The sequence below is a fragment of the Fusarium musae genome, chromosome 5, assembly GCF_019915245.1.
Source record: "Fusarium musae strain F31 chromosome 5, whole genome shotgun sequence".
NCBI lineage: Eukaryota > Fungi > Ascomycota > Sordariomycetes > Hypocreales > Nectriaceae > Fusarium > Fusarium musae.
The window spans coordinates 1,418,211-1,443,475 of record NC_058391.1 but is presented as its reverse complement, the minus strand read 5'-3'; the positions used below and the strand labels follow the sequence as shown (position 1 = coordinate 1,443,475).

General features: G+C 48.2%; 9 protein-coding genes across 9 annotated transcripts; 4 read left to right on the top strand and 5 right to left on the bottom strand.

Annotated features, from left to right (window-relative positions):
• Positions 1-44: 44 nt before the first annotated feature.
• Positions 45-949, bottom strand: J7337_006839 (uncharacterized protein; the record flags this gene model as incomplete). The annotated part of the gene is made up of 2 exons (XM_044824498.1): positions 45-571; positions 811-949. The coding sequence occupies 2 exons, from the start codon at positions 947-949 to the stop codon at positions 45-47; spliced, it is 666 nt and encodes a 221-aa protein (XP_044680155.1).
• A 285-nt stretch (positions 950-1,234) lies between these two features.
• On the bottom strand, positions 1,235-3,338 carry J7337_006838 (uncharacterized protein; the record flags this gene model as incomplete). The annotated part of the gene is made up of 2 exons (XM_044824497.1): positions 1,235-3,225; positions 3,281-3,338. 2 exons carry the CDS (start codon positions 3,336-3,338, stop codon positions 1,235-1,237), a joined length of 2,049 nt encoding a protein of 682 aa, XP_044680154.1.
• Positions 3,339-4,618: 1,280 nt separating this feature from the next.
• J7337_006837 (uncharacterized protein) lies at positions 4,619-9,820 on the top strand (the record flags this gene model as incomplete). Its single annotated transcript, XM_044824496.1, has 6 exons — positions 4,619-4,834; positions 4,912-7,017; positions 7,072-7,410; positions 7,458-8,457; positions 8,625-9,043; positions 9,095-9,820. 6 exons carry the CDS (start codon positions 4,619-4,621, stop codon positions 9,818-9,820), a joined length of 4,806 nt encoding a protein of 1,601 aa, XP_044680153.1.
• A 1,661-nt stretch (positions 9,821-11,481) lies between these two features.
• On the top strand, positions 11,482-12,216 carry J7337_006836 (uncharacterized protein; the record flags this gene model as incomplete). The annotated part of the gene is made up of 2 exons (XM_044824495.1): positions 11,482-11,547; positions 11,608-12,216. The coding sequence occupies 2 exons, from the start codon at positions 11,482-11,484 to the stop codon at positions 12,214-12,216; spliced, it is 675 nt and encodes a 224-aa protein (XP_044680152.1).
• A 680-nt stretch (positions 12,217-12,896) lies between these two features.
• Positions 12,897-15,876, bottom strand: J7337_006835 (uncharacterized protein; the record flags this gene model as incomplete). Its single annotated transcript, XM_044824494.1, has 6 exons — positions 12,897-13,577; positions 13,637-13,905; positions 13,957-15,486; positions 15,540-15,594; positions 15,666-15,722; positions 15,781-15,876. The coding sequence occupies 6 exons, from the start codon at positions 15,874-15,876 to the stop codon at positions 12,897-12,899; spliced, it is 2,688 nt and encodes an 895-aa protein (XP_044680151.1).
• Positions 15,877-17,889: 2,013 nt separating this feature from the next.
• Positions 17,890-19,267, top strand: J7337_006834 (uncharacterized protein; the record flags this gene model as incomplete). Its single annotated transcript, XM_044824493.1, has 3 exons — positions 17,890-17,969; positions 18,185-18,917; positions 18,974-19,267. The coding sequence occupies 3 exons, from the start codon at positions 17,890-17,892 to the stop codon at positions 19,265-19,267; spliced, it is 1,107 nt and encodes a 368-aa protein (XP_044680150.1).
• Positions 19,268-20,776: 1,509 nt separating this feature from the next.
• On the top strand, positions 20,777-21,568 carry J7337_006833 (uncharacterized protein; the record flags this gene model as incomplete). Its single annotated transcript, XM_044824492.1, has 2 exons — positions 20,777-20,785; positions 20,840-21,568. The coding sequence occupies 2 exons, from the start codon at positions 20,777-20,779 to the stop codon at positions 21,566-21,568; spliced, it is 738 nt and encodes a 245-aa protein (XP_044680149.1).
• A 268-nt stretch (positions 21,569-21,836) lies between these two features.
• J7337_006832 (uncharacterized protein) lies at positions 21,837-23,311 on the bottom strand (the record flags this gene model as incomplete). Its single annotated transcript, XM_044824491.1, has 3 exons — positions 21,837-22,831; positions 22,890-22,924; positions 22,980-23,311. The coding sequence occupies 3 exons, from the start codon at positions 23,309-23,311 to the stop codon at positions 21,837-21,839; spliced, it is 1,362 nt and encodes a 453-aa protein (XP_044680148.1).
• Positions 23,312-23,660: 349 nt separating this feature from the next.
• Positions 23,661-25,034, bottom strand: J7337_006831 (uncharacterized protein; the record flags this gene model as incomplete). The annotated part of the gene is made up of 3 exons (XM_044824490.1): positions 23,661-24,724; positions 24,780-24,942; positions 25,011-25,034. The coding sequence occupies 3 exons, from the start codon at positions 25,032-25,034 to the stop codon at positions 23,661-23,663; spliced, it is 1,251 nt and encodes a 416-aa protein (XP_044680147.1).
• Positions 25,035-25,265: the final 231 nt, after the last annotated feature.

Genomic DNA, 25,265 nt, shown 5'->3' with positions numbered 1-25,265 from the left:
GATATTTTGTATTACAATAATGATACCACAAACAGCATACGACATCAGCTGTTGAAAATTCTAGAATACAATGTCTCATGCCGTCCAATCCATAAATCCATTAGAGGCACGGTTTGCCCAGCCTCCTCAACGGGAGTATTCCACTCTCGATCGATCATGTCGTCGATCATCTTCTGTACTTGCTGCCCAGCCAATACCTTTTGCGCCTGATAGGGTCCAAAGACACTTGCTCTCACCGCAGCAGATATCAACGCCTTAACATGACTGAGCATAAAGACATATGCTGTCTGTCGCAAACCTAGTCCCACAAGCGCGCATATCGCACCAAACAGTGGCGCCAGATGCGCAGACACAAGAGGCACTTCCTTCTGACTTTCACGTCTCAATAACGCTGCAAATTCCCTCAATGGCTTCCCATCAACATCTGGACAGCTGGCACGGAACGACCGCTCCCATATTCCTAGCAGCGCACGACCCTGCGCGACGCTCGCACGTCGACCAACAGTACAAATGATAGCAGCATCGAGCTGATCATCCAACTGAGGAAGAGACTCCGGGTCGCGGTGCGCGGCTAGGACAAAGGGTAGCGTTGTCGCGGCGAACGATGAAAGAGATGAAGGAAGAAAGGAGGCAAACGACGCTGAGGCACGCGGTTCGTGAGCAAGATAAGACTCGAGACCACTGCTAAAGGCAAATGAGCCTAATGGAAGTGCCGAGTCTGAGAGAAGAAGTAGAAAATGAGTTGTCGAGGCTAAATGAGCTATGGGTCGTGAGTTATGGTCCTTATCTATAGGTTGAGATGAGTCTTACGCTCTGTAGCCATAGACAGGTGTGGCGAAGGCAGGGCTTTGTTCAGACGCGCTTTAGCATCCTGAAGACGTTTTTCTAGCTGAAAAATCTCATCTTGAATAACATTAGCCGCATCTGGGGTCAGGATTTGTGAAGGCATCATGAGTTTAGGTATTTTTAGAGGTTAAGTTAAGCATCAAAGTAGCTCGTTCAGAGATAAGGCCATCGAGGTTTAAAAAACTACTACTTATCAAAACCATGACAATCATCATCATGTAAATCCAACAATAAGAATTCCTTCGAGGAAAACCCCTTAAACTCCGCGCGAATGCCAATCCAACTCAGTCTTTTTGACTGAAAGACAAACAATTGTCAATAGTCAGGGTATTTCACCTCACTTACTCATATCACACCCAAGGTATCCATCGTATGTACATTATCATTCTCAAGGTCGAACATTCTCCTTATCATATGCCTTTCTTCCACGTGCTCGTTTCTTCTCCGCCATTCTTTGTTCAATTCTTGCAATCGCAGCAGCTCTACGCTCAGGCGGCAGCACGCTCTTTGGCGCGTTGGCCATCGATGTGCTGTTGGGATCTGGGCCGCCTACACGTGCATACTGGTCGTGGAGTAAGTCGATTCTTTCTTCAGGTTTCTCGGCAGATGCAATGCGCTTCGAGCGAGTGATTGACTTGGCTAGCGCGGGCAGGTCAGGCGCGGCGATGTCTTCCAGGCCAGTTCGGCCGGGAGTCGCACCGCCGTTCTCAATCCGTTTGGTGATTTCTTCGCCAAGATATGCCCTATTTCTTGGTGATCGCGGAACAAATGGCTGCCATCTAGGCCGGCCAATGTCTGGCTTATCACCAAGACTTGACGATACTGGCTTTGACGTGCCGATATCCGATCTAGTAACCTTTGGCACAGCATCTTCGTGAAACTTTTGGCGTAATGAGGGAACGTTTGGGTCTGTGGCCTTGAGCTCCATGGTGTCATTTCCAAGCTCGGTCAAGTCAAAGCTTCGTCGTTCCATATTATGCCTTGGATTCTTAGGGTTGTCACCCACATCGATGTTTCTGGGCTTCGAGGTCTCGTCTGCCAGACGCCCCGCGTCTGTCTGAATATGCCAGCTCTTAGGCCGAGTTGCGTTGTCTTTCTGCTCAGAAGCATCATTGCCCCCAGCCTTGAGGATCCTGATTTCCTTCTTGAGTTCCGCAATCTTAGTGTGTGCCCGTTCCAAAACTCCATTTGTGTCCGCATTGTGGGCTTGAGTTTCATTGCGATAAGCTTCGAATTCTTGTTTTAGTTGTCGTAGCTCCTCATCTTTCTTCTTGTTTTCTTCTCTTGCTTCACGAAGCTGGGCGCGCAATTCTTGTGCTCGTGAACCTTCGCGCACCGATTCGACTTCGGGTTTTTCTTGTGTAGTCTTCGTCTCGTTCATTGCCTCGGCCTTGGTAGCACGCTTCTCCGCCGCTCTGAGCTGACTCTTCAGAGAAGATATCTGCTCACGAAGCTCGCCAACTTCCTTGACCTGCATTCGGGCTCGCCTCAGTTCGCGCTGTGTCTCGATAAGGGTTTTCTGCGTCCTGGGTGATGTCGCTTGTCGTCGCTTGCGGTCTTTGGGATCGGCATCAGTGTCGTCTTCCCGCTCTCGAAGGAACTCCTCAAGTTGGTCCTCAAGCTCTTGGACGCGTGTTCGATACTGCACAGCCAGGGCTGTCTGCTTCGTGAGTGTCGATAAAAGCTCGGAGCTGACTTCGTCTGATCTGTCGACTCGCTTCGAGGCTATCTTGGAAGCACCTTCGGCAATCTGCCTTTCCATCTCAATCACTTTCTGCTGTTCTTCCTTGAGCTTAACGGCGAGCTCAATTGCCTCGGCATCCTTTTGTTTGGCATATGATTTCGCCAGTTGCTTGTACTTGAGGAGCTTCTCCATTTCGGCCTTGGCGTCTTCGTGGTATTTCTCAAATTCCTCCTTCCAATATCTGCCCGACTGCGAGTGAGGCTCGTTAAGATCAACCGTAATGTCGTGTGTGCAGTAGTCCTCGTCATCAGCTTCTTCCCACTCATCTGAAGAGTCATCCTGGTCTTGCTGTGTTGTGTTCTTCTGATTTACCGATTTGGAAGCCTTTTCCAAAGCGTCATTTAGTCGTGTTCGTTGGCGCGTTTCTGGCTCCTTGCTGAGATTGTTATTCTTCTTGACGTCTTGTCCAAAAGATACGCGCTTTCGTCTCGTAGTCCCAGTACCTGGGGTCAGAAGAATCCCTTGTGGTCGAGGAGGGGTCCGAGACATTTGGGCTGTCTTGTCATTTCTATCTTTTGCTACAGCTCTTGTACTTTGGTTGGTAGGTCGTGCTGGAGTTCCAAACAATGCACTCTTGAATGCTCTAGCAGCGAAAACAGGCGCGGGGGTGTCGGGCTGGTCGATTTGGGTGGTATCTAGTAAATGAAGTCAATGAATTTTATCTGTTATCATGTCTGCGTGCAGACATACCTCCATCATTGACCGGTTCTGGCGCGTTCTCGCCGCGTCTCAACATCCAACCCAACATCTTGCGGCACGTTGATTGTAAGCGCGAATGCGAATGTCAGGCGCCCGATTGAAGTGGGAAGTCCTTCGCATAAGCGATCATAAACGTTGAAATAACATTTATCCTCCTCGTCGGCCGTGTTATGTTGTTGGCCGTCTAATTGTGGCAGGATAGGATTGGATAAAATTGGTTAATGTCAATGTTGACTTTCGTTTTCAATGTTTACTTTCACCTGTCGCAGATCAAAGACGCCGAAGCCTGGCGCCCCTGTCCCACCAGGGCCTTCTACCCAATGAGAGCCACGCTAGTGCCAAAATAGAGGCTGGCCTTCCAGCTAATGCAAGATATCAGTCTCTCTGCAGCGACATTACAAGCTATCATGGCTTGGGACCATATTGCCATGAATATGGGAAGCATTACTGAGATAATGATTAGACTTGAATCTCGGAGTCAGTTGTCCTTTTAATGAAGAGCCCCGTGTTCCCTATTTTCCTTAAGGCGATCTAAGATTGAAGTGATATCTAACCAGTCTGATGCATGACCTGGACTATAGTCCCAGGGAGCAAGAAAACATCAGACTCTAATATAAGATGTCAAAATAAAGTCAGCAAAGGTTATCCTTAACCTGGCAAAGATCCTAAGCTTGTACTAATTTACCTACGTCTTTTTGTCATTTACGACCAAGATCCTAAGTTTTCTTTCCTCCCCTAGTGTAGAGACGCCTGTTGGCCCAGGCGGTAGCTCCAATGGACAGCCTCAGCGGACCCCTCATCAGCCCTGTGGCCGCCTGTAATTCGATGAAACGAAACCGCCTTTGTGTCGCCAATTGAGTTGGCAGCCACTACCGAGAACTTAAGATGGAAACATGGATATTGAAGACCCTAAAGAGAATGGAGGGATTCGGGGATAAAAATATACATGGATTTCACCTAATTCTGTCTAATACTAGACCCCAAGCTAAGAGTAGCAAGTCTAAGCTTATGATGATATTTAGATAAGATAATCATAACCTTAGGATACCTGAAGTTGAGCATCTCCAGGTCGAGACGGGACGATTTCTACCTTAGGTAGGGGTGCGAGGAAAAGAGTGGCTCCTACCTCCCTAGTAGCTACTAACTACCCCGCTGTGCCAACGTCAGAAGGGGATTTCGTCTTCCTCCCCTACTTATCTTTCAACCCTACCTTGGATGTCCTTATAAAATCCGTAATACAACATCATTTACCATTTCAGTATCGCCATCATGGCCTCTTCCCTGTAGAAGTCGCAGCTTTGGCTGTGACTTCTTCCTCTTTGTGCAGACATGGCGGGGAAGCAATCTGGGGTATGGAACACTACGCCCTCGGGTCTTAAGAATCACAACAAAAATGAGTCAAGTTTCCCGGGTTTGCTAGCTGCACGCTCGGAGGCCAACAACAAAATCGAATATGAAGAGCTACAACAGAACGAAGTATTAGCCCTTGAGGCCATTTACGGCGACGACTTCGTTATGCATACCGAAACTCAGAACGCCTGGAAGGTAACCTTTGAAGAACCCTTATTACCTTATCGAGACACATCACCTTGGCCAATTTTGAAGCTCACGCCCTATAATAGAAGCCAGAACCACATTTTGATATCCGGATAAAGGCATCATCCGATGAAGAGCTCGCCTGCACACTGTCCTTTGTCATGACTGCGACCTACCCGAAATCTCCTCCTATCATTACCATGAAGAACTACGACCTCAAGGAAGTCACGACGTTCAAGATCCAGAAATACCTAGAAACGAAGCCCAAGTTATTCGCACAGGATGCACAAGAAATGATCGATCAAATCGTGGAAGGAGTACGGGATATCCTTGAGGATGCTGCGCAAGCAAAGGCAAACGGGAAACATCTGCCTTCCCTCGAAGAAGAACGAGAGCGGCACGAAGCTTCCTTAGCGAAGTTGGCAGAGGAGGAAAAGGAAGGGGCGGCGCGCAAGAGAAGGGAAGAAAAACAGGAAGAAGAGCGTGCCATGGCCTTAACTCTCCAACAACACATTTATCAGAATAAACAACAGGCCATGGAGTCGAACCGCCGTCCCAGCAATACCCCCCAGCAATCTTCTACAAGTTCAGAGGCAGAAGAAATCATCGAGTTCGAGCAATTATGTAACGCTACGGATCAGTCAGGAAATACTCTCTTCTTCAAGTCCGTTACAAGCAAACGCCACCTTCGGCAGGGACCTGTATCCACCATCTACGAAGTCCGACCTTTGCTGAACAATGGGCTTGGCAACCTGCCTATGGCACTGAAACAGACTGTCATCCGTACCACAAATAAGGACCCCAAAAAGTTCAGCCTTCAGGTACAGAATCTCGAGTCTCGTCTTATGGATCTGAAGTCTGTCAAACAGTTTCACCATCCCCATCTCGTTCAGGTTTTGGGCTTCAAGGTTCAAGACTCCCCCATGGATCCAGCTATCGCGGACACGTGCACAATTAGTATCCTGTTGCCTTGGGCAGACTGGGGCTCTTTGCAGGAGTTATTGGAGCTTTCAACGCCTGGAATTGGCAAAGTACGCTCATGGACCCGTGATCTGCTAGATGCACTCCATTTTCTTCACGACAAGAAACTTGTTCACGGAGACATCCATTCGGGAAACATTCTCCTGTTCCGAGAGTCAAATGGACAAACCGTCCCCAAAATCTCCGATGCATGGTATCAGAGCGAAATTCACTCCATCTCCTCGAACAAGCCAGGACGCCTGCAGCAGAAGACTGGCAAATCTGCCTACTGGCTACCCCCCGAGATCGCTGGTCGATCCAATCCCGTGTATACATCCAAGACTGATATTTGGGATTTTGGTGTCGTGTTTGTCCAAATGATCTTTGGCTTTAACGTGCAACAAACGTTCACATCACCCAAGATTCTAATGGAATCGTTTGCCTTGTCCCTTCCTCTAAAGGAATTACTCAGCAAATTCTTTAAGGAAGACGAGCAGGAACGCCCTCGAGCTTATGTGTTTGGACCCAGCGAGTTCCTAGCCACAGACGCTCGAATTCTCTTGGAGAATTCTCCCGCAGCCCCATCCACGAACCCCTCGGTGTTGCCACCAGACTTTGGAGAAAGAGATTTACTTGATTTGACTGCTCGTCAACGTTCTTCTCGTTCGCGGTACGAAAATGACTTCATAGAGGAGGCCAAGCTCGGAAAAGGTGGTTTCGGGGAGGTAGTCAAGGCAAGGATGAAGCTAGACGGCCAGGTTTATGCCATCAAGAAGATTAAAACACGTTCGGAAACCAACCTGGACGAGCTTATCAAGGAGGTCCAACTTTTGTCACGACTCAACCACCCTGCGGTTGTACGATACAACAACACGTGGGTCGAACGCCTTCCTGGTCACTCCGATACCGAAGACTGCACATCTACTAGCGACCCTTCTGAAGATGACTCTGAGGGAAACCTGTCTGCGGACATTGAATTTGAGTCTACTAACAATACTGGAGGTCTTGATTTCATGTCATCCAATGCCAACGTCGTTTATGGAGATGACGACTCCGATGGCTCTGAAGATGACGAGACAGAAGAGGAGGCAGGATCTGAGGATGGTATGTTTGATCACAACGAGTTATCTTCCGTTGATGGAGGCACAAACGCCAGGGTATCGCGACTTGCTCGGTCTCGGCGTTCAATCATAACGACGCTGTACATAGCTATGGAGTACTGCGAGAAACGAGTAAGTAACACAGTCTGGTAACATCTCCTACACGCAGTTGCTCACGATTGCCAGACCCTCAGAGATATCATCGCAAGAGATCTTTACAAGGATACTCTAGCAATTTGGCACCTTTTTTCTCAGATTGTGGAAGGTCTAGCCCACATTCATGGGCTTGGCATCGTTCACCGTGATTTGAAACCGGAAAATATCTTCATTACTAGCAGTCCCGACCGTATTGGTAATGTGAAGATCGGCGATTTCGGACTCGCTATACGTGGACAGTTCTCCGTGGAGAGAGCCAACGAAAACGGTATGGAGCCAGACGACATGACCAGAAGCATTGGCACTGCCTACTATTCCGCGCCCGAAATTAGATCAACTGTACACGGTATATATAACACCAAAGTTGACGTAAGTGGATTGACTCTGGCCATGCTACCCTGAACTAACAAGTACAGATGTATTCTCTGGGTATCATTTTCTTCGAGATGTGCTATCACCCTATGCTGGGCATGGAAAAGGACACTGTTCTCGGACAACTTAGGCAGCCGAAACCAGTTTTACCATTGGACTTCAAGCCTAGTGACAACTCTCAGACGAACGTTGTATTGTCTTTGGTCAACCACAATCCCAACGAAAGGCCTTCGAGCACCAACCTTCTTGAGGATAAAGAGTTACCTATTCAGCTTGAGACTCGGAAAGGCAAACGGGCTCTTACTATGCTTACAAATCCTCGCTCATCGCACTACCACGAAGTCATCTCGAGGCTGTTCTCAGTGCCTATGGAACCCATTAAGGATTTTGCCTGGGACATGTCTGTGAAGACGCTGAGCCCACAGGAGTTGCACAAACAAGGATTGGTTAAACAAGAACTTATCTCGATATTCCGTCTCCATGGTGCTTTGGAAACACCACAAAGCAGCATACATCCCCGATCTCCGCACTATGGAGACAACGCTTTCCAGCTGCTGGATTCTAAGGGCAACCTACTCCAGCTGCCTTATGATCTAACACTTGGGAAGGCAAGGATGATGGCTAAGCGCTCTAATGATCCAATCGCTGAACGAACTTATACATTTGGCAACGTTTTCCGGGACAAGAACGATGGAGGCCACCCACTAATGATTGGAGAAGCTGATTTTGATATTTTCACCACCCAAACGTCAGACCTGTCTTTCGATGATGCAGAGGTTCTCAAAGTGATGGATGAAATCGTCCACGCATTCCCTTCCTTGTCCACAACTCCTATGTGTTTCCATCTGGGACACTCGGATCTTTTACAACTCATCTTCGATTATTGTGGAGTTCAACCTAGTAGTCGACCTGCTGCGGCAGATGTCCTGAGCAAGCTGAACGTTCGTGGCCACAACTGGCAGAAGATTAAGGCTGAGCTGCGGTCACAGTCCGTCAACGTTTTCTCTATGAGTGTTTCTGATCTACAAAAGTTCGACTTCAGAGGTAAGTGAGCTAGGGGGGAAATAAAATACGACCCCTCGATGGGTGGAACGCCAGCGAATTTTGGTGCATTAGGGGTCGTTTATTTCCCGTCTCCCGCCTCCCCCCCTCCCCCTCCCGGAGAGTGAGGTAAGGGACACATATGAAGCTTCAGAGCTAACAGCGAATAGACACTCCGAACAAGACATTCTCCAGGTTGAAGACCCTTTTTGAGGGCAGCGATATGTACCAACGAGCTTCTCCCACGATCGCGCATCTGAAGGAAGTGATTGAGTATTGCAAGCGCCTGGGCGTGGGAACAAAGATCTATATCAATCCGTTGAACAGCTTCAGAGAAAGCTTTTACAAAGGCGGCATCCTCATTTCATGCCTCTACGACACGAAGGCCAAGGAGGTTTTTGCTGCTGGCGGAAGGTATGATCAACTTATCAAAGAATGCCGACCTAGTGTTGGTGGCCAAATCGGGAATAAACATGCTGTTGGAATCAGTTTGGCATGGGAGCGATTGGCAAAAATTCCCAAAGCCGGTGGGCGATCATTCTTGAAGAAACCCGAGGACGAATCAAGCGGAATTTTCCACTCTCGACGAGTAAGTCATTCACATAACCATACGCGCACCACTTACTTACTGATATGATAGTGTGATTGTTTGGTAGCTAGCTTCGATGCCGCTGTGTTGAGATCTTCGGGTGCTGAAATGCTTCAGACACTCTGGGCAAACAATATCAGCGCTGAGCTGGCCGATAATGCAGGATCACTGGAAGACTTGCTATCGAAACACGACGAAGAGGAATATTCTTGGCTCATCATCATCAAACAGGATGCAATGCTGAAGATCAAGAGCTTGGGAAGAAAGGACGTGCCTGATACGGATATTCCAACAACACAACTACTTTCTTGGCTTCGGAACGAATTTCGAGACCGTGATTCAAGAACAGTGGTGAAACTTCGCGGCAACAGCTCTGCAGATACCAATGGCTCGGGCGAGAAGGAAGAGCAAGAGGTTCGTGTGTTGGTGGCACAAACACGGAGCAAAAAGTTCAACCGTAGAACGGTTGTGGAGCAAGCTCAAAGCACTGCAAGCAGCTTGGTACAGTCTTTCCTTGATGGCCCTATCTTGGCCATCGAGACAACGGATCAGGTCATGGATCTAATCCGCGGGACCTGCCTCTCAGAGGTTGATGGCTGGCGACAAGTCGAGCAGTCGGTGACGAATACGGAAAGGAAATACATCCGGGAGATCCATGACGAGCTGGAAAACCTGCGATTCAAGTATCAGAAGAAGGGCGGCGGTGACGGGTCGCGGCACGCATTCGTGTACAATTTTCGGTCAGGCAACTGCGTGTATTATGACTTAGGAGCTTAGGGTGCTTTTAGTGATAGGAATCATAAGATTACCTAAACTTAAATTCTAATAATATTTACAAAACTTCTCAAGTTTATGATGAGTTTAAAGAGTTTATACTAAAGTTAGGCTATATGCATTAAAACTCAAAAATCTGAGGAATTCTTTAAAAATTCTAAAGGTCATACTGAGTTGATAAAATTCATACTAAAGCCAGACCATGTGTAATAGACTCGGTCTAGATTTGAGAAGCTCTTTAAAAGTTCTAAAGATTATGATGAGTCTATAAAATTTATACTAGAGCCAGGCTATGTACTAAACTCGGTCTAAATTTGAGAAACTCATGATTGATATTTGCACAATTTAGATAAGAGACCTAACGGACATACTCATCATTGTCATACCATGAGGTAGTTCAAGAGAGACACAACAAGAAACACAATTGGCCCTCCTAAATCCTGCATATTGTTTTGACAGGAATCTCACTTGAAACGTTGATGATACACTGCAGGAACAAAGTCTAAATGCCAATACCGAATCAGCCCAAACACGCATACAGTAGTAGTAACCCTAGAGCAACGGCTGGAGAATTTGTCGATCAGGTACAATCATTGTCATGGAAGGCAAAGAAGTGAAAATGGAGCACGTTCTGATTCCACAGCCATGGCAGGTAACCTGGAAGGTAAGGAAGGTGTGGGGTCAAGGGACCGACGTCAGTTTTTCCCGCCGAAAGGGAAAGGGAAAAGGAAAGGGAAAGGGCAGTTTATTAGGTAGGCACGAGACGAGGGGCAAACCAAGGCAGGAGCCAGGAGAATGGAGCCAGAATCAGAAACAGAACCAGGTGGCAGGTGCAAGTGGTCACCGGTCGGCTCAGAGTAGGTAGATTCTATGCTCCGGTCTCCGGATGGCGGCGGCAAGACCGAAGTGAATGACTCTCTACGCACTCTTAAGTATCCGTAAGGTCTTGATTGATTGATTACCCAAGGTACAGAAGGTAATTGATTTTCCATGCCTTTTTCTCTTCCTTTACCTCAATATCTATTGCGTTTTGCATAAGAAGAAAAGGAAAAGACTACAAAAGGGTCATCACCCTTTTTTTTACTGCTTCTTCTTTTGACTTCCTTCTTTTCCGCATTCGTCATTGCTGGGCGTCCCAAACCTCAAACACGTTTGCTATCAAGGTTGCCTCATTGTTAAGCGATAAGCCCAACAACCCCTTCAATAGGTAGGTAAACAACAAACAAACAAACTCCTCCCTCCCTCGTTGTCAACCCCAAAAAGAGGGCGATATCCAAACAAAACTTGCCAGCAAAGCAAAGCAAAGCAACACGAAGGGAAGCGAAGCGCCTGCCGGCTTCTTCTAAATCCAAACACCACCTTGCTCGACTTTTACAAGTCCAATCGCCGAAGCCGCCCCTCCTCGACCGCCCTTTCCGTCCAGCACAGCGCAGCGCAGCACAGGCAGTCAATAAACTCCCTTTTGCCGCTGGCGCTGGCGCTGGCCTGACTTATTAAGCCCAGCCCAACTCTTCTACACTTTCAACTCACAACAACCAACTACCTCACCTCCTCGGCAACTTTCGGTCTTTTCAAACACACGCTCGCTTGGAGGACTCTTGTCGTTGGACGGGCGAAGTAGCGCACACGCACCTAATTACCTTGGTTATCGATAGTCAGTCATCATGGCGCAAAAGAGACTCATGCAGGAGCTGCAACCCCTTCAGAAGGAGAAATGGGTCAACATCGAGGTATGTCCTTTGGTACACCATGGAGCAAACATCGTCTAACATGATCGTCTTCACTTCAAGACCGACGACTCAAACCTTCTGATCTGGAAGATCGGTCTTTGGGTCGTTAACCCCGATAGCGTCTGGCACGGAGCCTACCTCAGGGCCGAGATGAAGTTTCCAAACGATTATCCTTACCAACCACCCAGCTTCAAATTCCTCACCAAGAACATCTGTCACCCCAACGTCTACACCGACGGTAATCTCTGCATTTCCATCCTCCACAAGCCGGGCGAAGACGAGCAGTCAGGCGAGCTGGCCAGCGAGCGTTGGAATGTCCTTCACGGTGTCGAATCGGTCCTGCGATCCGTTCTACTCCTCCTTGACGATCCCGAAATCAACTCACCCGCAAACGTCGATGCTAGCGTCCTCTATCGCGACAACAAGACCGAGTACAACAAGCGAGCAAAGGACATCGTTGATAAGTCTCAGAAGGATATCCCGTCAGGGTCGAGGATGCCCACTCCCTCCGAGCTCGCACCTGCGCCACAAAAGCCCATTGATGATGATGCCGACTTCTGGAATATGACAGACGAGGAGGAAGACTTTGGCGGCAGTGATAGCGACGAGGACATGGAAGACTTTGATGATGACGACGAGGATGACGATGATGTCAGAGACCAGAAGTAGACTTCCCCCAAAGGCCATACATTTCTCAGCGTGGCCAGGACGAGCGATGGGTTGGCTACTTTCCAAGCCTTTTACCTTCTACACCATTTCGCGTCATCCTCTTTCATCTACAGTACTATGGACATAGCGAGGTTATTTTATTCCATTTTTAAGGCGTTCCAGATGCGCATACTCGGTATGGGACGAGCATTGCAAGCATTGAGCGATACGGACATTGAGGGAATGCAGGAAGACTGGTGGTCTCTGTTATATGCGTGTTGTTTACATGGAGCAAGGGTGTGTTTATCAGGCGTGCTTTCTATAGACAGAATCTACAACTTACAAAGATTCGCTTGGTGCCATAGTGAGGAATACCTGTTGATTGTATTCCCTATCTTGTCCCACTCACTTGAAGAGAACGCCGGCAGTAGTACAAGATATCTCTAGTGCTGGTATTGATAAAGAACTCGCTCGACGGCATGCTCTACCTGGCCCTGACTAGGCTGCATGAGCAAAACCCAAAACTCCATGCGCTCTAATGCTATTCTAATGGCCATGCTATGTAAGCCAGCCAACCCTTCGTCGAATGGCGCGCCGTCTTCGCCTGAGAACCAAAAATAAAAATAAAACAAAATAAAGAAGAATGTTACCCCTTACCAAGCAAACGTCGGCATTCGTGAACTCCCGTCTCTCCGAGCCCCCTAATGTTTCTCATCTGGGATGTCCATGTCCATCAAATTGGGTGATTCCGCTCGCATTGATGGGTTCCTCGACAATGACATAAAAGGAGGCGGCCTAGCCTTCTCTTGCATTTCAGGACTTCGAGGCTCCTCCGCAGCAAAAGCAGTGTTGGTGTCTGAGTAGTCGGCTGTTACTGTGCTCGGTGTCATGGTGGCTGATGTGGGCTCTGTCGGAGCTGTTGAACCCTGAATACGGCCTGTTAGTGAATCTGGGATGTGACCTTCCATAGCAGTGAAGCTATGGACGTAATCCGACATTTCAGTACCGACTCTTTGGTCGTCATCAGGGAGGAAAGGGTTGTCGAATCCGTTTCTATCATCGTCACTGCCAATCGAGGCACGATTGCTGTCCATCGAACCACTGCTATCAGACCGATGCTTTCTCTTAGAAGGCGAAAATGACGAATGAGGCGAGAGAAACGAGCTAGACTCAAAATTACCGGTCTGCTTGGACTCGCTGGCCGTGGATTCTTCCTTAGATAACTCTTGACGGAAAGCTTTATTTTCCATTTTGATAAATCGTTCCAGTTGGGATGATAGATGGTCTTTGGGCGTCCCAAGGGCGTCTTCCGTTGCGTATATCAGCATTGGTTTCTTGGTATCGTTCCAGACATCGACCAATACTGCGTCGACAGTTGTTTTCTGCAATTGTGTTGGTAAGACTAATCTCCTTTGTTTCAATCAATGTCATGTTCTCTTACCTCGGCTCTAACGGGCTCGTCTCCGGAATAAGGGGTATAAGCCAGCCTCCACCATTGATCTCTTGGTTTGGTCTCCTCGTCATTAAGATCTATCAGATCTGCTTCCTCCCGTTGGCAGACATATAAGACGGTAGGCGATGCAACTAGTCCGCGGAGGAGATACCTTTTGCAGGTCATGGGTTTCGGACGACTTGGTTTATCCGGTACTGTAAGAAGTTTCCCCAACGCTCGCTGTTTGGCTGTGATCTGTTCGAGTTCTACATCGAGGCCTAAGGCCATTTTAGCCACGGGCGTATAAGCCTTTCAAGGCCAAGACTTACCTTTCATCTTTGTCTCAAGGTCCACAAGTAAACTCTCCGAATAGTCCATCACATCTGTGACCTTTTGAGATTCCAGATACACGTTGTCGTCTACATCTGGAGGAGCAGTACGGTAGTCAGGGTACTTATCCGTATCGAACCCCGACTTCTCCAAAGTTTTGAATCGGAGGAAGTTTTCCAGATAACTCCTGTATCCGTCCCACTGATCGATCGCTTTTTTCAAAACTGTGTCCTTATCATCGGTTGCACCACCCCAAGTGTTCGCCAAGCTAAGAAGCTGGGCTTTCTTGTCCTGAAGAAGTTTCATCTGTTCCTTTGTTTGGCACCACCCTTGCTGGATTCGACGTGCCTCCTCTTTCCGGCTAATGAGGTATTTTTCTGGGTAGAATTCCAAGGGGATTTCGAAAGAATCGCTTGGCCCATCACCAGTGGTATCTAACACCAAAATATCGCCCATCTCTTTGAAAAATGCCATCTTCGCCCCATCGTCTATTTTATCCAAACCCACGGTATCACTCCACATGACGTGATCAAGTGCCTCGTACAAAGTTTTGATGCAGTTGTACTCATGTTGGAAGTGCTCTATCTCGAGAAGGCCAAAGATTGCGACTTCTTCTTCAACATCTCCGTAAAATAACGACACTCCAGCAACTTGCATCATTGGCTGGACAACATCAGCGTGTCTTTTGCCGAGCGCCTCATAGAATTGTTTCTCCACGCCCTGTGTGTCGGAGTCCGCCAAAATATCAGCCAGAACAGATATAGAGCCATAACCACGTTCAGTAGAGTCAAGAAACGCCATCAATCGGTGCACTTCGTCCTCAAATGCACTGCCGCTCTTGTGCAGATTGGGGTCTGAGCTGCCTTCTTCAGCCATTTTTGCCAAAACCTCCGGTGATAGAATGATCTGTCCTCGCCACCAGTCATTATTACAGCCGTATGTGGTAGCAGGCGATCCAATGCCGAGGAGTATGTTCCGCGCAAGAGGAATTTTATGCAGAATTGTGAGAAGCCCGCCGAGGCGATGTTCACCACCTTGCACACTGCTGATTACCAACATCGCGGGCGCGCCTGGAGCTCTCTTTCGCGTTGACGGTGTAAATTCATTTACGGTCCTCTCCCTCGTAGGATCGGATGGGACAATGGCCCAATCGGCCGCCACATATGTTTCGCGGTTTGCAGGACCAAAGTGAGGACGCGGTGGCTCCGACGTTCCTATAATACCGGACTCGTGATGTGACACCGGTAGTCCAGCTTCTTGTGCTGACTCACGAATAGCTCGTTGCATGTCATCGTCCTCTTGGGCTTGGCTCTCGGGAACGCCTGTGTGTACCCTGGTTAGCGTATATTCGTTGGGGTGACGAAGAGAGTTACCGGGCACATGTGCCGCAGTCCAGTCCACCATCGTACCCAAGGGAGATCGATTGTTTGATCGTGAAGGAGGTCTCGAAGGAGCGCCGTACGCGTGCGACTCTGACGGGGGAGTTACGCCTTGAATGACGTTGTGATCGGAAGACTCGACATGGAAGGCTAAGGGATCAGTTAACGTTCGGAGGGAAGCGCAATAGTTTACTGACAGATACCAGTCGTATTGTCGTTGCCGTCTCGATCTGCGGTGAACATAGAATCGTCCCAAAGCTGTTTATATTTTGCTCGAAACTGCAATACGATCAGCGTTTGCGGCGAATTGGCCTTGAGAATGCTCGTACGCTTTGTTCGTTTTCGTAGAATTGGCCGACAACATTCTCGGGTTCCCAGTTACTTTGCTGTCAAGTAGGTATGTCAGTGGCAAAGCTCACTCTGAGGGGTCTGCCCTGTGTTAACCTTCAGAGCTTGAAGAATCAGCTCACGATCGCCCATAGGGTCGAGACCCGTGAATTCGACCACACGATCTATTTTGCCCTGTTGTGAAGTCTCCATGGCTGGGGCTGAAAAATCAATCGTCTTCTGTGAGTTCCAACAAGCTCAGTCTATCGATCGGAGACTCCTCCCACCATGAAGGGGTGCCAAAGAGCTTATTTCGATAGGTGTTGCCGGATAAAGATAAAGATAGGATGAGGCAAACAATAGTCTTGACTGTTTCCTCTAGGCTGATGCTGGTATTGATGACTGTGTTTTTGACGAAACACGTTTGCCGGATGTTTGTTGTATTGAATAAATGACGATCTAAGCGATGAGCTTCCGCAGTGTACAAGTACAGTTGCGCTGGATTGCAGTGGAGGGGTACGTACTAAGAGAGATAAGATAAAGAATTTCTTGGCGTGGACTTACACGTGCCATCCTCCAACTTGGGCAATTCGAGGTAATCAACGTTAATAATAAGCAAGAGACTTGAGGTAGACGTCTAGTAAGTTAGAACTGCTCTTATTCTTCCATATATAAAGGAATGACCTCAGCGGGATCGATCGTTTAGATTTTCTTAATTATGACTGCTTTCACAATAGCCCCACGAAGCAAATGTGTCATGACCAACTCCATCGAACAATCACCCTTGAGCAACCTAATACTGTATCGTAGTCAAGCTTCAAGTATAGATACTGAAGTAGGTAGCTACTGCCCAGATGTGACATATGGAACTACTAAGATGTAAAGTGACTATACAATTGAGCGGCTAAATTCGTCCCCTCAAGTTACCCCAAAGTCGTATAGCACTCGAACAATAATATAATATCTGGATGGCCAAGATCCCCTTAGAGGCATAGTGCGTGCTACACAGGAGACCCCAACACATAAATATCAGATCTTTACATATAACTACAAAATGCAATTAGCCAAAGAAGCTATTAACACATACTGGAACCGTTAGAGCATCTCAACCATGTGTGTTAAGTTCATAGGTTAGAAGGTTCTAGAAGCTTCGACCACGGACCAGGGTTGTCGGGAATAGCTGCAGCTTACAACGGGGAAACGCAATCCGCAAGTCACAGTAACAACCCTCGATTCACGACAGATCTGTGCAATGTCTCACAGGGTACCAAGATGGCAAAAACATCATAGCATGGGTACACAACCATACAAGCCATTCAGGCAACCCCATAACCAGGCTTTATCATACATAGTAGATCCGCTCGAGCTTTCAGCAACCATCTTAAGCTCCTAGTTGGGGCTCTCGAACTGGATTTCTGGCGTCTGGGGCGTCTTCTCCACCACGGCTAGGTATCGTCATAGGTCAATTATCCCTGTCAAGTAGTCAGGTATCGACAGATTGAGCCCGACACGAGGACGAGAGAGCATCACCCTTGATGGTGTAGTGTAGGTAGTTTCTTGGAATTGACTTTGGAGAACTTTGCAAAGAGAGTGTTCCTAGTGATTCCCTGCGTAGACAATACAGTCGAACAAAGAACGGACGACAGCAGCAGATGTACAGGTACTTCTCGTTATTCAAGAGATATCCATTCGATCGACCCGACGTCACCCCCACCCACCGCAGTAGACTGGAGGTCAGCCAGCCTCTATTCCATATCAAGTTCCTTTCACATTGCGGTGTCTTTTTCCCCCTACACTTTAGAAGCTTCCACAAGGTCCCATGCCCCAGTATTTCCCAGCAGTGACTGCTGGAGATTGTCATGGTAGCATGCGTAGTGCTTTCTCGACCTTGACTCTGCAGCGTCACTGGACTGATCTTTTAATCCTCACCTGCGGATTCCCACTCCATCTTTTCCATGTAAACTCACTCTTGCACTAAAACATCCCCTCTCTTTAACCTCACTCACATCACATCACCTCATTCAACCTCTTCTCATCATACTGAAGCGCACTTTTGGTGTTTGTTTTTCACTGTTTCAACAAACGATCAACAATAAGCAATCCCTGACATTGCCACCCATTTCTTCTTGTTATTCTCTCTTTATCGAACCCATTTGGCTCGTCAAAATTTAACCATATCGCACACCTAAATCACCTTGAGAAACACAACTTTTAACACGCGCGATCATGGTCAAGGAGACAAAGCTCTACGACACCCTCAACGTCAAGCCTGAGGCAACTCAGGACGAGATCAAGAAGGGATACAAGTAAGTACACAATACCTATCTATACGGAGCGGCGGCGGCGGCGCAACACACAATACCATTTTCTCGTCAGGTTCTTGCCTTTGCAAGTGCACAAGTAAACCATGTTTTGTATTCGGCGAACTGACGAAAGAGATTATCTTCGCTGAATTAAGAACCGCTGCGCATTCCGTCTAGCATCATGATCTGGCCAACACCGCTAACCACACCACCTACAGGAAAGCAGCCTTGAAATGGCACCCAGACAAGAACAAGGATAGCCCCGATGCGGCTGAAAAGTTTAAAGAATGCTCACAAGCATACGAAATTCTTTCCGATCCCGAGAAACGAAAGATATATGATCAGTACGGCCTCGAATTCCTACTCCGCGGCGGTACCGCACAGCCCGAAGGTGGTGCCGGTGGAAATCCCTTCGCCGCTGGAGGCATGCCTGGCGGTTTCGAAGGCTTCAACTTCCAAGGTGGTATGCCCGGTGGAGGCGGCACCCGAACCTTCCACTTCAATACCGGCAGCGGTGCTGGCGGTTTTGGCTTCAGCAACCCCGAAGATATCTTTGCCGAGTTCATGCGTAACGGATCTGCTGGCGGTATGCACGGTGGCGACGACGACGACATCGCTGGCATGTTTGGCGGATTTGGCGGTGCTGGTCCTCGAAGCCGCAGTTCACGCACGCGCTCAGGTTTCGAGCCTCGACCTAGAGAAGCAACTCCTGAAGTTACCACAGTTGAGCGACCCCTACCCCTGACGCTTGAAGAGCTCTTCAACGGTGTGACCAAGAAGATGAAGATTAAGCGCAAGACTTACGATGAGACCGGAAAGAGAGTCCAGACCGACCAGATCCTTGAAGTCCCTATCAAACCAGGTCTGAAGAAGGGGTCCAAGATCAAGTTCAATGGAGTCGGCGATCAGGTAGAGGGAGGCCGCCAAGATCTTCACTTTATTGTCGAAGAGGTAAGCACAACCACGTCATAATTCTGTCTATGAAACGATAACTAACAAACCTACAGAAGGAACATCCTCTCTACAAGCGCGAGGATAACGATCTTGTCCATGTGGTAACCCTTGATCTCAAGGAGGCCTTGACCGGCTGGCGAAGGACAGTGACAACGATCGACGGCCGGCAGCTCAACCTCGAGAAGGGAGGCCCTACTCAGCCCAACAGCGAGGAACGGTATCCTGGCCTGGGTATGCCCATCTCTAAAAAGCCTGGCCAGCGAGGCGACTTCGTCATCAAGTACAAGATCAACTTCCCAGCAAGTTTGACGGCCGATCAGAAGCAGAAGCTCAGGGAGATTCTGTAAAGAGGCGCTGTTGTCGAACCTATTTGCAACTCTTGTCGCATACTAGACGTTCGCCTGGGGAAAGTTTTCAACCTCGGCAGCATCGGAACCCGGTTAGGAAGATTTGCAATACATTCAAATGGTGTTTTGGCGTTTGGGATTCTAATGAATAATGAAAAAGTGTGCAAGTTCGATGGCACGAGCCTTAGTATGGAAGACCAGGCTTGGTTGCCCAGAGTACACAAGCGAAAGGAGAATGATAGGAAGTTGATTAGCACATGGTGTTTTTTGATATCCATTTGACGGCTGTTCTAATTTGGTGTCTTGAAAGAAACGATGTCATATATAGCTGTCTCCTAATAGTACGACAGATTCAAGATCGAAAGAGAGTGATTTGCTGAATTAAAACTATCCATATGAGGTAAAAACAGCTCATCCGGTATGTACGATCGCGATTTGGGAGGGTAAATACTTTTCGTATCGCTCAATATGGGATGTTTACAAATCCCGCAACTGGGAGAGGAAAGGAGCCGTATATGACGAGGGCGTTTGTTGGAGGTCCACCGCCGTCGAAGAGTGATACTGTTCACATGGATTATGCATGATGAAAGACGGACTATCGGTTCGAACTCTCCGAAGCCTGAAATACATACCTACCATATATTGATACTCACTTGCTTACAGATGCTTATGCGAGGTCATCACTGTAGGTCGATCTAGTGCATACATATCTACTGAGCACAATCCATGATAATTAGAGGCTCAGAGAGCAAAGTCGCTGATGCGGGCCGGTTGACTGGAAGAAAACGGGACCCTCTTTTTAGTGTCATGTTCTAACAGGGATTCATAGTGCTTTGATGACGACACTGGGCGGTTCCTAGTCGGACCTTACCTTGGCTGAATGGAGGGGGAGGGGCATTTGATTCGATTTGATGTCGATGGGTTTGTTTTGTCTGACTTCCACGTGTTGACGATCGACAGTTCTTTGAAGACAAGCCATTTTTTCTGTAGCATATAGACAAGTATTTTAGCAGCACAAATTAGCTCTTCTAGCTGTTCGGTTTGGTATATAAGTTGAAAGATGTCTAGTTGCTGTAGCTAACAAGTCATCTCGAGATAGCTGTTCACGAACGCGGGGTTTCTTGTTGAATCTTACCCATGCGGTGCAGATTGTATGCATATCAAACAACCTGTAGAGTTCGTTACAAGACAACCCGGGCAACCCCCGGCATCACGCAGTCACACTTGCATATTCCAATTACAGCATATTGCAGTTACAGGCAGTTCCTGTTACAGTTCGAATGTCCCTGCTCCGTTGAACCAAGGCACGTCCTCCATAAAACCTCCGTCCCCCCACAGTAGCTCCGTCACTGTCTTTTCTTCCTTCACCTCCATCTATTCCTTGCTCCACCTGATTTCCACAAGGTTCTTCTGTTCTCCTCTTCTTCTCTTCTTAATACGTCCAATCCCTCCTCTTGAGAACTTGTCTTTGCTTCTTCTCTAGAACTTTCTTCACCGCAATCCGCCAAAATGCCCGAGGTATGTTGCTCATGCAATCTCGATGTTATTCGCGCTTACACTGACAATTTCTAGATCACCACCCTTCTGTTCGACTGCGACAACACCCTCGTCCTCTCTGAGGAGCTTGCCTTCGAGGCTTGCGCTGGCCTCATTAACGAGATCTGCGAGGCTCGCCAAGTCGAGATGCGCTTCACTGGCGAGACCCTCATCAAGGAGTTCGTCGGTCAGAACTTCCGCGGCATGCTCACCACCCTCCAGAAGAACTACAACATCGAGATCTCACCTGAGGACATGGAGACCTATGTTCGAAAGGAGGAGGACGCCGTCATTGCCAAGCTCAAGGAATCTCTCCGACCTTGTGTTGGTGTTGATGAGCAGCTCGAGAAGCTTGCCGCTTCTGGCAAGTACACCATGTCAGTAGTTTCTTCCTCTGCCCTGCGCCGTGTCCGTGCCTCCATTGAGAAGGTCGGTCAGGACAAGTACTTCCAGGGCGATGTTGTCTTCTCTGCCGCTACAAGTCTCGAGAAGCCCACCAGCAAGCCTGATCCCGCTATCTATCTCCACGCCCTAGAGAAACTTGGCAAGAAGGCCGAGGAGGCCGTCGCTATTGAGGACAGCAAGAGCGGCACCCTTAGCGGCACTCGTGCCGGTATCAAGGTCATTGGTTATGTTGGTCCTTATGCTGAGGATAAGAAGCCCGAGATGGAGAAAACCTTGAGAGATGCTGGTGCTGTTGTCATCATGCGAGACTGGTCCGAGTTCCCTGCTGCTCTGCAGAAGATTGAGGCTGGTGAGGTCTAAGGAAACGAGCTTTGTTGTTGAAATTGCTTTGAGGAATACCCAAAATACATATCGGTCAAATAGCGAAAGAGATGGAGTAAATCACCTAACTAGATCAATTGAACTAATAAACTTTACAATCTTCTGCTCTGTTATGGTAACCAACCGCCATTTGAGGCAATGTTGAGACTGAGACATGGTGCAGCTTATGGTCTCGGATGCAAGGTCGTTGTCTCATGGTGGATTTATGGATTCTAAATATAGAAATATATATTCTATATGAACTGCATCATTTTCGCCAGTCCATTAAAAAGCTATTGACACTCTGTAGAGTGGCCCGGCTGGGGTTGGCACCTGGGTAAGCTGTCATGACGACACCCAATCTCGACTTTATGAAAGTCTTTGTAAATGATATGTCTTCTGTTGATTTTCTGATCTTACCGTCATCGTCAAATAGGTAGCATGATATCGCGAGGGCCACGCCCACTGATAGATCTCGCCCTGATTCGCATGCGACCACAATTCGTTGCTGATCAGGCTCTGTGGCCGAGGCAAGATATTTAGCAGCAAAGTCGCATATTTCAGGTAGAGAAGTGCGAAGGCTGCGACTAGCCTGCTTGTTCTTGCCAAGGCCGGCTTCCATGTAAGTCTTGGACTTTATCCAGTTATCCTTTGCTGTGGTGTCTTGAGTTACTGCAATTCGACATTCTGAGGGATTGGCGTGAAGTGGTAAAGGGCAAACTGAAAGCTGGGGTGTCAGCTCTATCTGTGTTCCTTCGTCCTTCTTGCTAGAAGCATGGTCGCTGACTAGTCTGGAGATCAGATCTGGCAGTTCAGCCTCTGGCGTCTTGAGAAGCTCATCAATATTCTCCCAAAACAAAGGCGCGGTAAGATCATGCGCCCACATCTCAGTATCATCAGCTGCACCTTGTATGTATCCTCCCTCATCCATCTCGCTGCCTATAACTCGGCGACTAGCCGTGCAGCAGATGACAGGGCGGAAGTCATCAAATATGGAAGATGTGTCTTGGACAGAGGGAAGAGATGAGTCTGGGGTTACCCAGAATGGGCGGAGTGGTTTTGTCAGACATGTTGGAAGATTGAGATTGAGTGCCTTGAAGGAAGCAACGAATTCAGGGATGAGTGCACATATTTGGGAGTGTGTTGTTGCGGGGAGATGAGCTGGCAGATAGAGATTTGCTGAGGATGGGTTTGAGGGGAGAAGAGTGAGGTTGAGGACTGTGCACCAGATAGGAATTGTCGATGAAAGGGCATCAGGCATCCCTATGTAAGTCAGTCTTCACTTTATCCGAGACTGTGGTTGTCATGGGACAGAACATACTCTTTCCACGGCGAGTAGAGTCGACGACTATGATACTATCAACATGTTAGTTCTCAGCTAACATGAAGGTAACTAGGACTCTATACATACCCATCGTTATTCTCAATAAGCTCAACCAAATGCAAGTTCAACCGCCTGGTGCTAAACTTCCACGCCCTCTCATGGCCATCTGTACTCTTAAAATACGCACTTGCACCTTTACGCTCAGGCGGAATATACCAACTTCCACAACGTTCATTAGCCACAAGGGGTCGGGGGCTATATGCTTGAGACACCGCATCCACAAAGCCAGCGTCGGTTTGGATGCTAGTCAGACGGTTGTGGATTGTAAGTGTGGTGCGTTTGAAAGACGCCATGAGTTGGGACATGGAGAGTTGTTCATTTTGAGGGAGGATCAGATCGGAGAAGCGGGGTTCGGGCATGATGGCTATCAAGGGGGAAGATGTAGTTATATGAGGCTGGCTTGGAATTTCATGTAGTGAGAAGTATTGAAACGTCAAAACCGGCTTTGAAACGAGGGTATATAAGGTGTGTTGTTGAGTTTTTGGTGGAGCTTAAGAGTTTAAAGGGCAAAGGTGTTTTAGTGTCCACCCCGCATTAGACTCGTAGCATAACCATATTCACTTGAAGGAACCGGTAGATCACTTCTACAAGGTTGCAATAACACAAGACTTGATCATTACTTTTGGCCATAACCCATCAGACATATCTACACGTAGCAAATGGCATTTATCATTCTCCTATTTCTTTTCTTTCCTTTCCTTTTATCCATTACTCCAGCCTCCACTTGCCGTTCTCGACAACAATCTTGACCTCTCGGTTCTCATCGATACTTCTTCGGCCAGCCTCAAGGATAGCCGTTGTGGCGATAGTGTTCTTGAGAGTAGGGAGAGGCTTGGCGTCAAGGTCCTCAGGCTTGAGCTTTCCAGAGTTGACAGCTCTGCAACCATCGACAAACTTCTCAATGGAGATGTAACCATAACCAGTCTGGCCAGCGAAGTTGCCATCCTCATCAGGAGCATACTTCATGTAGAATGGGTTGTACCACATCAATTGACCGATAGAGTCATCTGCAACGTCGTAGCCACGCTTGGCCTGGTCGATGCGGATCTCACCGTTGGCAGCGAGGTAGTGGAAGTATTGGTTCGAGTGGACACCAGCCTTTTGAGGAGCGGTCCACGAGGCTGTGTAGACACCAACGGCTCGCTTGCTGGGCTCGCCGTTCTTGTTCCAGGTGACGAGAAGCGAGATGGTATCCTCGGTGATAGGGTCGCAGCCCAGATCAACAGCAACACCCTTGGAAGAAGAGGCGTTGACGCTCACAGGCACATATCCGCGCTCCTGAACCATTGAGTCGCAGATATCGATGTGGTGACTGTTGAGGTAGTAGGAGATATCAGACTCCTTTCCAGCCCAGGCCTTGAAAGTCTCGAGCTGTGATTTGGGCTGAGACATATAACTGTAGAAGTAGTTGAAGTCGCCAAGCTTCTGAGCCTTTGCGCGAGCATCAGCGTAGGCAGGGTCGTAACGCTTGTGGTGCTCAACGTAAACGTAGACACCCTTCTTCTGAGCGAGATCAACCAGCTCCTGGTGCTCCTCGAGGACCTTGACAGCGGGCTTGGTGATCATGACATGGATGCCGCGCTCAATGGCGTACTTTGCGATGGGGAAATGGGTAGGGTCGGGGGTGAAGATTGTGATGGCATCGCCAGGCTTGAGAGCGTCAATGGCGGTCTTGTAGGCGTCGGGGTCGACCTTGTCGTTTTCTGGGAATGAGTCGAACGAGGTGTCGAGGTTGTTGTAGACTTGTTGGATGTTCTTGTTGAGATGTTCGCCTGGGGTAAGTTAGTCATGAGCATGGCAACTGAGGTGTGTGAGGGAGATACTCACGAATGGCAGGGAACTTCTTGCCATTGACACCAACCATTCCCAGCTTGTTGACCTTTTCGCGACGGCGCAGATCAAAGAGACTGAGACCAACGACGCCAACCTTCTTGTCTGAGCCAGAGGCACCGCCACCGACGAAACCGGTGGTGTACTCTCCAGTACCAATCTAGAAGGTTTCATATTAGCAAACTGGCATGAACCGAATTTGAGACTGTTGTTTTTGGATCAACTCACCATGAGAACATTGAGAGGCTCCATTGTGATGTTATACTGAGGGGCAAGGTGGGGGAGGGGCTGGAGCTATGATGGGAGCAAAAACAGAATATGAGGGTATATAAACGAGTCCCAAATTACGTATGAACATACGCGAAAGTCAAATGATACGCAAGAGGGTGTAGAGGCAAGGTCTAGAGTGTAATCATGAGAAGATGGACATGAAGGTTGAATACTGTTCTTATGAATGCTCGCTCATGTCTCCGGTAGCTTGGA